General features: G+C 37.4%; 1 protein-coding gene across 1 annotated transcript in view; it reads left to right on the forward strand.

The window, feature by feature from the left end:
* The window catches only part of LOC137630606 (uncharacterized), a 181,347-nt gene that overhangs the window by 135,998 nt on the left and 32,396 nt on the right, over positions 1-12,953 (forward strand). Inside the window, exon 2 of the mRNA XM_068362198.1 lies at positions 2,565-2,759. Coding sequence (XP_068218299.1) covers positions 2,565-2,759 — 195 coding nt within the window. The remainder of the gene's footprint in view (positions 1-2,564; positions 2,760-12,953) is intronic.

The following is a 12,953-nucleotide window of genomic DNA, read 5'->3' on the forward strand; positions in this document are numbered from 1 at the left end:
ATGACCAAATTGGACTTATGATGTTCAAATAACACCTGTTGACACCAATAATGACCAAACTGGACTTATGATGTTCAAATAACACCTGTTGACATCAATGATAACAAAAACCAGATTTGTGGGGTTCATTAATAACTTTTAACGCCTATGATGACCAAACTAGATATGCGAGGTTCGAAAAACACCTGTTGACGCCGATGATGATCGAATTATATTTTGAGGTTGAAATAACACATGTTGACCTCAATGATAACCAAACCAAATTTGTGGGGTTCTAAAATAACTGTTGACGCCTATGATAACCAAACTAGATTTGAGAGGTTAAAATAACACATGTTGACTCCAATGATCATCAAACTAGATTTGTGAGGTTCAACCAACACCTGTTGATGCCAATGATAATTATCAAACTAGATTTTGAGGTTCAAATAACACCTGTTGACGGCAATGATAACCAAACAAAAGTTGTGGGGTTCATTAATAATTGTTGATGCCTATGATGACAAAACTAGATTTTTGAGGTTCAGAAAACACCTGCTGACGCCAATGATAATCAAACCAGATTTTGAGGTTCACATAACACCTGTTGACAGCAAGGAAAACCAAATGTGGGGTTCAATAAAAACTTTTGATGCCTATGATGACAAAATTATATATGTGAAGTTCAAATAACACCGGTTGACGCAAACGATGACCAAACTAGATTTGTGAAGTTCGAATAACACCTGTTGATGAAAATCATGACCACACTAAATTTATGAGGTCCAAATAACACCTGTTGACGCCAATGATGACCAAACCCGATTTGTGAGGCTCACTAATAGCTGCTGACGCCAATGATGATCAAACTAGATTTTGAGATTCAGATAACACCTATTGATGACGATGATGACCAAACCAGATTTGTGAGGTTCAAATAACACCTGTCGAAGCCGATGATGACCAAACCAGATTTGTGAGGTTCAAATAACACCTGTCGAAGCCGATGATGACCAAACCAGATTTGTGAGGTTCAAATAACACCTGTTGAAGCCGATGATGAATAAGCCAGATTTGTGAGGTTCAAATAACACCTGTCGAAGCCGATGATGACCAAACCAGATTTGTGAGGTTCAAATAACACCTGTCGAAGCCGATGATGACCAAACCAGATTTGTGAGGTTCAAATAACACCTGTTGAAGCCGATGATGAATAAACCAGATTTGTGAGGTTCAAATAACACCTGTTGAAACCCATGATGAACAAATCAGATTTGTGAGGTTCAAATAACACCTGTCGAAGCCGATGATGACCAAACCAGATTTGTGAGGTTCAAATAACACCTGTTGAAGCTGATTATGAAAATACCAGATTTGTGAGGTTCAAATAACACGTGTTGAAACCGATGATGAACAAACCAGATTTGAGGGCTTAAACCAGATTTGCGAGGCTCAAATGACACCAGTAGACACCAGTGATGACATAACCGTATTTGTTGGGTTCAGATAACACCTGTTGACACCAATCATGACCAAACTAGATTTTTAAGGTTCAAATAACACCTTTTGATGCCTTAGATGACCAAACTAGATTTTTTAGGTTCAAATAACACCTGTTGACGCCTCAGATGACCAAACTAGATTTGTGAGGTTCAAATAACACCTTTTGACGCCTTAGATGACCAAACTAGATTTTTGAGGTTCAAATAACACCTGTTGACGCCTTAGATGACCAAACTAGATTTTTGAGGTTCAAATAACACCTGTTGATGCCTCAGATGACCAAACTGGATTTGTGAGGTTCAAATAACACATGTTGATGCCTTAGATGACCAAACTAGACTTTAAGGTTCAAACAACACCTGTTGACGCCTTAGATGACCAAACTAGATTTGTGAGGTCCAAATAACACCTTTTGACGCCTTAGATGACCAAACTAGATTTGTGAGGTTCAAATAACACCTGTTGACGCCTCAGATGACCAAACTAGATTTGTGAGGTTCAAATAACACCTGTTGACGCCTCAGATGACCAAACTAGATTTGTGAGGTTCAAATAACACCTTTTGACGCCTTAGATGACCAAACTAGACTTGTGAGGTTCAAATAACACCTGTTGACGCCTCAGATGACCAAACTAGATTTGTGAGGTTCAAATAACACCTTTTGACGCCTTAGATGACCAAACTAGATTTTTGAGGTTCAAATAACACCTGTTGACGCCTCAGATGACCAAACTGGATTTGTGAGGTTCAAATAACACATGTTGATGCCTTAGATGACCAAACTAGACTTTTAAGGTTCAAATAACAACTTTTGACGCCTTAGAAGACCAAACTAGACTTTTGAGGTTCAAATAACACATGTTGACACCTTAGATGACCAAACTAGTTTTGTGAGGTTCAAATAACACATGTTGACGCCAAATTCTTGGGGTTTCTTAACCCTTTATTAAAGCCAATTATGACTTAGTCAGATATGTGGGGTTCATTAATACCTGATGACACCAATGACATAATCATCAGATTACTGAATGGATGGAATCCACTAAGGAAATATAGTTCATTTGTTTTCTTTTCTTTCCAGAGCGGACATCGAGGCTCTCCCTTGAGTCCTCCTTCAGACACCCTGCGAGACCTGCAGCTGCTGGATTCTCCCCCTTCGCCCCAGAGATCTTTGATCCACCTTCGACGGCCTCCTAAGGGCATTCCTCCGACAGCGGGCGATCAGCCTTTGCCACTGATGGAAGAAAGGGAGCTTTTTGATCCTGTAGCTATAGAGGTAAAGAGAGAGAGAGAGAGAGAGAGAGAGAGAGAGAGAGAGAGAGAGAGAGAGAGAGAGAGAGAGAGAGAGAGAGAGAGAGAGAGTTAAAAGCACCTCACCTATATATTAAAGTGTCAGTCTATATATATATATATATATATATATATATATATATATATATATATATATATATATATATATATATATATATATATATATATATATACATAAATTGGGAGAAGTGCCTTGGTATATGTATGTATACATTTATATATGTATATATATACATGATTATATGTATATATATATATATATATATATATATATATATATATACATGATTATATATATATATATATATATATATATATATATATATATATATATATATATATATACGGTCAAACCCAGCAACATTGCCAGACGTATAATTATTCGGTCTCTCCTTGTTCCTCGGGTAGGGTGGGTGGAAAGGTAGTCATACCCTGGTGAGAGGGGTTACCCGAGAGGTACACTATGTGTGTGCATATCTATCTAAATATTTAGCAGTCATTTTTTGGAGGGTCACGTACACTAGTATACACAGATTGACGAATAGAGATTAACGATATAAGCATTGGCTAGGAGGAAAGATACAGACGCACAAGCATACACACTAGGAGAGAGCAAAAATATACAAGTATACAGAAATACAGGCGAGCTGTTGAGGAGAGTTATAGATACAGACAGCCATACAGGGGAGAAATATACAGATACAATTATGTAGATAGAAAGACAGCCAGGTAAGAACAAATAACAACCTTTTCTTTATCGTAGACAAATATCCTTTTCATTTTTTGTTACAAATATATTTTTACAAATGTATAATATCCATTGAAAGGTATCTTATTCATCATCCTCTCATAACTAACGTAGCAGAATGTGAAAATATACCGCTAATCTCTTTTTTTCTACCTTCACAAAACAGGATTTCCCAGAATTTGAGATATATCTTGTACAAAACAATAACAGAATGAAATACATTTGTTTGAACACAATGAATTACATCCTATTCTCAGCTAGCATTACTTGAAAATTAATTATGAAAGACTAGAGGCGCAGCAAAGAAACACCACGGAGCATTGTTCTTTAGTTTGCACGCGAGCCCAATTTACCTGAACAGATAATCCCATTCTCGTGGGGATAAAGTCGATTAGCGAGGTCCTCTAACGAACGTTTGAACGCAAATGTAGCTTATTCTAACCCGGTGTTTATGTCTCTTTTCGCTTAGATACAATAACAGTGGGTAATCCCAACTGGGAGAGGTTTATCACAAAAACTTAAGAGTATTTCTGTGTTTATCCCGACTTATGTAACAACTTCCACAACCATGCGGGTAATATAAGGGAGGATCGAAATAACAAGTCGCCACCAGAGGGAGATCATATCATTCAGCAAATTGACTTTCATGCCCAAGTTGAATCATTTTCAACGACGTACTTTTTGTAATGTCATGATTACATGAAAATTCGACGTAATAAGGCCATTTTCCCGCAAAAATAACGGATATTGTCCAGATAATAACGTGTAATAGAAACATTGTTACAGTTAACAGAGGTTTTATCTATAAGATAGGTTCAGTGGCTGTGCCAGGCAAGATCGAATCGGCGTGTGTTCTAACAAAATTGCAACTCGAGTATGAAAATAGTTTGGTAAATTGACAATTACCGGTAATGTCCCTCTTGTTTACTTGCCTTTCCTTTCCTCATTACTATTTTTGTTATAATTACACATGAAATGTTCAATGAGGATCATGCAATAGGGAATAATAACAACAACAAGAACAACAACAACAACAACAACAATAATAATAATAATAATAATAATAATAATAATAATAATAATAATAATATACAAAACAGAAAATAACCGGATTAGGTCCAAACATACTTTGGACTTTATAATCTAATGAAAGTATTTATTGCAATATATCTTTCAAAATCAATTATAAGAGAGAGAGAGAGAGAGAGAGAGAGAGAGAGAGAGAGAGAGAGAGAGAGTTATAGTTATTATCCGTTCCAATACCATTAAAGGCAGTCTATAATCTAAATTTCTTTTATCTTTTCCTCTTTTTTTATATAAAAGTGGGCCCTATATAGCCCCAGTAATACCATTTCCTGGAACACTTCAAATATATTCATATTTGCATAGCGCCATTACTACGTTATGCGGTATATTCTTTATATTCTAAACTCGAACACCAAATTTGCGTTGAGGGATAAAAAAGTCTGTCACTTTCCGTTCCATTAAAAACGCAATAGAAACTTTAAAAAATTGTAAGTCATTAATATTATGATTTTGAGTTAAGTAAACCAAGCATTATTCTTTTTATAGCATCATAGGTTATCTATCAATCTACAGTATCTATCTACTGTATATGTGTGCATATATATATATATACATATATATATATATATATATATATACATATATAAATAAATAACATTTATACACACACACACACACACACATATATATATATATATATATATGTATATATATACATGTATATATACATATATATACATGTATATATACATATACAAGTATATATATACATGTATATATACATATACAAGTATATATATGCATGTATATATACCTGTATATATGCATATATATATAAATATATATATATATATATATATATATATATATAATCCGCCATCCTTTATCCGATGATTCTCCAATATATATATATATATATTATAATATAAATATATAAATGTATATATATGTATATATAAATATTTATATATATTATATAAATATATATATATATATATATATATATATATATATACATATATATATATATATATAATCCACCATCCTTTATCCAATGATTCTCCAACCACGGATTTACTTAGCCACAGTTGACAATTTGATACGATTATAGAAGATTATACACGATAATTCACTTACACTGTGACCCCAACAGAGGATGGGAAACAATTAAAAAGTTAGAAAAAAAAAACGAAACAGACTTCTGGAGAGAAGATCACTCGGCATTCTCCCAAAGCCAAAGGAAAGTCCAGTCTCCCAGAGTGAGATTTATGGTTTCAAAGGCAAAGAAAAATTATATTTTAGGCTTCTTACTCAAATGAAAAAAATGGAATATAGTTGAATGTATCTAATGTTAGTCTTTGTATATTTAAAGAGATTTCTTCTGAAAAAAATAAGCAATTTTACTTTAGAAATTAATAGTTTAGAGATAATCAGATATTTTATATAAATTCTTCCGTTATTATTCTTTCTGTCTAGAATCGTGAGCTTTTAAGATAGGAAGCAGTGTGAACGTAGGATGAAATAAGGACAAAGGAAGAGAGAGAGAGAGAGAGAGAGAGAGAGAGAGAGAGAGAGACTAGTTCAGTATAAGATTGTACTGTCATGCTCAAAGACTAGATTATTGATATTGACAGTTCAGTATAAGATTGTACTGTTATGCTCTCTCTCTCTCTCTCTCTCTCTCTCTCTCTCTCTCTCTCTCAGATTATTAATATTGCCAGTTCAGTATAAGATTGTACTGTTATGCACTATCTCTCTCTCTCTCTCTCTCTCTCTCTCTCTCTCTCTCTCATATTTATTTACCTTCGTATGTCCCGTACTTCACTAAATTGTTCAGTATAAATATACAGTGCATGTACTGCATACTGTATATTGCTGTCGTAATGGCATGATGCTATCTGGTATAATAATAATAATAATAATAATAATAATAATAATAATAATAATAATAATAATAATAATAATAATAATAATAATAATTAATGATGATTTTCAAAACTGTAATGGAATAAAATAAACGAATACAAAATATTCTTATTTCTTAACATAATCTATGTATTAATCTCCGGAACCATCGCTCTATTAGGTATTTAAGCATGTTGCATTATATATTTCATAATTCTAATCATCCTTTAAATTCAGATTTTCCCGGACAGCACCATCCTGTTCGTAATACTAGGTGTGCAGTTAAATCTAATAGTCATGCCTTTTCCATCATGAGGCTCAATAATACACAGTACTCTAGAAGTTTTATTCCAGCTGTGACTAATAGCGTTCTGGAATGATCTTCCTAAACAGGTAGTTGAATCGAGAGAAGTTCAAAAGTTCAAACCTATAGCTGTTTTTATGAACAGGCTGGCATAAGTCTTTTCATAGTTATATACGAAAGATCTGTTTTAATGTTGCTACTGTTCCAAAGATATTTTATTCTAATTGTTCATTACTTCTCATATAGTTTTATATCCTCATTTCCTTTCCTCACTAGGCTATTTTTCCCAGTTGGAGCCCTTGGGCTTATAGCATCATGCTTTTCTAACTATGGCTGTAGCTTAGCTATTATTAGTAATAATAATAATAATAATAATAATAATAATAATAATAATAATAATAATAATAATAATAATAATAATAACAGACGTGAGATTTCCCACGATCCAGAGACCCCGGGTTTTGAAGAAATTGATATATTTTGTTTTCCAAGTCCATTACAGATATGAAAAGCGGAAGTTGGGTAGAGTTAAGCATATTTTTATATTATCATGTTATATCTTTAAGAGTTTTCTTATTAATATATGTTATCAGATTATCGGAAAATTTTTTCATGAACTATGATTCCTTTATTTTTAAAACATGAGTTTAAATACGACCCGAGAGAGAGAGAGGAGAGAGAGAGAGAGAGAGAGAGAGAATCTTTTATTACTGAAATGCAAATTAAAACGTTTTCTATCATGTATTTTAAAATACAGTATAAAATTCTTATACTGGTGTGGTTATAGTTATAGCATGAAGCTTTAGCATAGAATACGTTGCAAGTGAAAGTGAAAGAACTATCGTCCATTTGTTTTTATTTAGTTATTAATTATATTCTTACAATAGTACTTTTACTTTCTATGCTGAACAGTTTTCCGTAGTACGACATATTAAAAGCAAACATACGTATGAAAGAGAAGAGAAAGGTGGGGTTATTAATATTGATAGAATAAAATAGTAATATACTAAACTATTATCTTAAAAGGAACGCACATTCACTGCTATATTGTTATACATACAAATTACAATTACAGTACTTATATTAAATTTACACAGCAACCCCCCCCCCCCCGAAAAAAAAAAACATCCATAGAGTTTAAGGTCACCTATCGTTCGAAGAGTTAAATAACCTCACAGGAGGCTATGTAAGTATAAACAAGTACATATATATATATATATATATATACATATAGGGTATGTAGGTATAAAAAAGTAAATATATGCATACATATATATATATATTATATATATATCGCCTGTGGGAGGGAATCATCGGCCGCCATGGCATTGGAAATTGCAACGCTAATGGCCAACTCCTACTGGGTCTGTGTGCAGAACACCAACTTGTGGTAACCAACACCATCTTCCAGTTACCAAAGCGACAAAAGACCACATGGAGACACCCACGGTCTAAAACACTGGCACACCCTGGACTACGTCCTGACCAGAGCCAGAGACCGAGGAGACGTCCGCATCACCCGATCCATGCCCGGAGCGGACGACTGCTGGACGGACCACAGACTCCTCATCTCCCGACTCTCCGTGACGACCCTACGACCACCCAGAAGGGCACCTGACAGAGTACCACACCAACGCTTTGATTGTAGTAAGCTCCGCACCCACAGGTGGCACAGATCTACAAGGAGGCCTGCGAACAATACCTCGCAGACCCTGTGGGTCAGGCTACTGTCGAGCACCACTGGAACCACCCTCAGAAACGCCATGGCCCGTGCCACGGAGAAACACTAGGCTTCACCACCAAGAAACGGCAGGATTGGTTTGATGAGAATGATGCTACCATCTCTCTTCTCATTGAAACCAAACGACAAGCACGCCTGACTTTGGAAAACCAACCAACAGCAGCTAACAAATGTGCTCACAAGGTGGCTGAAGCTGGTTGCCAAAGAGGTATCCGTGAAGCCCAGAACACCTGGTGGCAAAGAAAAGCTGTAGAAATACAGAGTTTCGCTGACCAACGTGACCTGCGCAGCTTCTATGCAGCAACAAAAGAAATATTCGGTCCCACACGGTCATCAGTGGGCAGCCTGAAGGACGCGGATGGGGCCACAACCATCACCGACAGCGAGGGCATCCTGGCCAGGTGGAGGTCTCACTTTGAGAACCTCCTCAATGACCAAGCAGACCCCCAGACGATCTCCTGCGAATGACCCCTGCAGCATCCCTTCCGTCACTGGATGGCACTACCACCCTCCTTCCATGACTTCAACAAGGCCCTGCAGCGCATGAAGCCCGGCAAAGCCCCAGTGCCAGACAACATCCCGTTGAGCTCCTCACTCACGGTGGCCCCGGCTTGAGGAACCGTTTGATGCTCCTTATACTGAAAATATGGGAAACCAAGACCCCCCCCCCCAGTGACTTCCGCGATGCAAACATCACTACCATCTTCAAGAAGGGAGACAGGGAGAACTGTAACAACTACCGGGGAATATCACTACTAAGCACGCGAGAAAGATTTTCGCTCGGATTCTCCTTGACCGCCTCCTTATTCTCGCAGAAGACGTCCTGCCAGAGTCCCAGTGCGGCTTTCGACCTTCCCGCGGGACCATAGACATGATCTTCTGTGCGCGACAACTACAAGAGAAGAGCTCGAACAACAACAGCCCATAATGTTCATCTTCTGGGATTTGAAAAAGGCCTTCGACAAAGTACCTAGACCTGCCATGTGGGCTGTCCTCAAAAGATATGGCTGCCCACACCGATTTTGTCAAGCTGGTGCGTGCCCTCCATGACGGAATGGTTGGGAGAGTCTGCCACCAGAACTCTCTTTCAGACCCATTCCCCATCAACGGCGGCCTGAAGCAGGGCTGTGTTCTGGCCCCGACGTGTTTCTCGCTATACACCGCAGACAATGCTCAACGAGATTCCCCCAGACACACCCTCAGTCGACCTACGTTTCCCCATGGATGGAGGCGCTTTCAAACCTCGCTAGACTCCGCGCCAGAACCAAGACCACCTTGTGTGCAGTGCGAGAACTGCAGTATGCTGACGACAATGCCACCCAGGTCAGACGGCAGAGGACCTGCAGTCGTTAGCTGATGCATACACCTCTGCCTACGAACGTTTTGGGATGCAAGTCAACTCAGACAAAACCAAGACCCTCGTCCAACATCCACCAGGACTGATGCTCCCCAACTTCAATACCACAGTGAATGTACCAACCGTTAGAACAGGTGGACCAGTTCTCCTACCTAGGGAGCATCCTAACATCAGCTCCCACAAGCAAAAAGGACGTGGAGACAGGATCAGGGCAGCCCACTCCGCCTTTGGCCAACTCAACCGCCGCGTATTTAACAACCACGCACTGACTATGACCACCAAAATAATGGTGTTCAGGGCAGTAGTCCTCTCCACGCTCCTGTATGCATGTGAAACATGACGCTATATAGTACGATCTAAAAACCTAGAACGCTTCCAACAAATGAAACTGAGGCAGATCTTGAAATCCCCTGGGAGGCCACACCACCAACATTGAAGTCTTAGAACGTGCCTCGCTATCCAGCGTGGAGGCCACCATCATCCACCACCTCCTCCGCTGGATAGGACACGTGCATAGGATGGATCCATCTAGGCTCCCAAAGAAAATATTCTACGGAGAACTGACCCAGGGCACCAGACCACGAGGAGCCCCAAAAATGCGCTATAAAGATCAACTAAAGCGCACCCTGGCTCTAACTGACATCGATCCTTCCTCATGGGAAGAAACAGCCAGGACAGGAAAACCGGAGGAGTACAGTACACCATGGCACCGTGGACTTCGAGGAGAGGAGGAGACAAAATGAGGAGGCCTAGGAGGAGAAGGAGAGAGCGATTAGAACAGCCCCCGCCCACCACCTACCCTCCCTTGTGAACACTGTCCGCGACTCTTCCACCACAGACTAGGACTTAACAGCCACATCAGGCATAAGCACCCACCCCACAGATAGGAGGCTGATGGCTAACGACAGAACCCAATACTCGGACACGAGTGGGCGCCGACGACGACGATATATATATATATATATACATATATATATATACATATATGTATATATATGTGTATATATATACATATATATATATATATATATATACATATATATATATAGGGTATGTAGGTATAACCAAGTACATATATATATAGGGTATGTGGGTATAAACACGTACACATATACATACTGTATATATGTATATATATATATATATATATATATAGATATAATCCTATTGTTCTTAAATAACAGTAAGCAAAAAATGAGGCAACAAATGAATGAAATGTAATCAGTAGAGTCCACACTCTTGCCTAAAAGGATAAAAAAACACATGAATAAAGAATACGCGATTAATGAGCCAGCAATATTAAGCGTACTAAAAACATGCCACTGACACCTAGCCTATTATGACGCACCTTAACCATGAAAAATTCCTACCATTGATAACAAGGTCTATAGAATACCTTGATTTATAAGGGGAGAAACTTATTGTTTTATAATAATCAAAACTTGGAATGGGCTCCACCCAGAAGTAATCGTCTTACTGCAAAGACATAGATTGCTTTCGATACTAAGTATCGTTTTTCTTATAAAAATATTAATCTTATATGGTTGACTAAAACATATTCAAGTTTTCTGAGAGATAGAAGGGGAAGGAGAGAGAAGTATATTATGTTAATGATTGATAGTACTTTTAGATAGAGAGAGAGAGAGAGAGAGAGAGAGAGAGAGAGAGAGAGATTATGTTAATGACTGCACGATATAAATGGTTAGAATTCAAACAATCTAATTTCATTCATTGCAATCCACATCTGTATAGAACTACTCATCTGTATAATGATATAATCAATGTAATATCAAGAGAGATACGGAGCAATTGAAGTTGTAATATATATACATATATATAGATATATATATATATAAATGTATATAGATATAGTTTATATAGGACATATCTCTTTTGGACGTTGTTACTGTTTTTAGAATGATTTATTGTTATATGTTCTCATCATTTATTCATTTCCTTATTTCCTTTCCTCACTGGGCTATTTTTCCATATTGGAGCCCTTGGACCTATAGGATCTTACTTTTCCAGCTAGGGTTGTAGCTTGGATGATAATTAATAATAATAATTAATAATAATAATAATAATAATAATAATAAATAGGTCAGATGTTGAAAACCATTCAATAGACCATTTTTATAGTAACATCATCCTATCTCATAATTATTACCAGAACATTAGTACATCTTGCATGCTTGTTCTTTCATTCTATTAATTGAGAGACATTGAGACCCTAGTCATTAAGGCTTGAGAACTAATCCTTCCATTAACTTCATGCCAAAAGAAAAGTCTAAAATTCTAGTTACAAATTAAGCAAGGAGGATTTTCAGACGGGGTCTAAGCAAGTTCGTTTGTTAGCGTATTTTAAGCATCGATGTCATAATGCATAAACTTTTTTATACAGCCAAATTCAAAATATAGAGATTCTATTTCATAATAAACAAATACGCAGAATATATATCATCCCATTCATCTTAAATCAGAATCTAAAATGTCATAACATTCTATCCTAAAGAAAATCCTTGAAAATATCTATATAGATGAAAAAAAAAAAAAAAAAAATGATTTATGTTCTCAAAGGTCCCAGCGTTGTCTCCGCGCGGCCTGGCTGCGCCCTTGCAGATGCAAGCACTCGTACTAGTCGAAGACGGGAGCAGAGAAGAAGTGGCTAGAATGGCAGTGGAACTCGGACCTCGCATGGCTCTCCTGATGTCCTGAAGGAGGCGAAGTTGGTCTTCGCCCTCGACAATGGACCCTTATCGCCACAACCCCTTCGCCATCAAAGGTAGGATTGCAAAGGCACTATCTGTTAATCTCATCAAAGTAAAAGATTGGGTAGGATACTTTGTCCGTCTATGTATCAAAGTTAAAGATTGGATTGGGGTGTGTGAATCTATCGTCTTTAACCTGCTCATCGATCGATCAATCTATCTAACTTACACTTCACTTCACTTCACTTCCACTCCCAGGTAGGCTTTCAGCCTGTCAGTGGAATCAGTTGTCTTCTCCACTCAATTCTGTTTTCAAAAATTCCCTCTCTTCTCAGCTGTTCAATTGTTCGCATGTTATTCTTTGTCAAAA

The sequence above is a fragment of the Palaemon carinicauda genome, chromosome 38, assembly GCF_036898095.1.
Source record: "Palaemon carinicauda isolate YSFRI2023 chromosome 38, ASM3689809v2, whole genome shotgun sequence".
Lineage (NCBI taxonomy): Eukaryota > Metazoa > Arthropoda > Malacostraca > Decapoda > Palaemonidae > Palaemon > Palaemon carinicauda.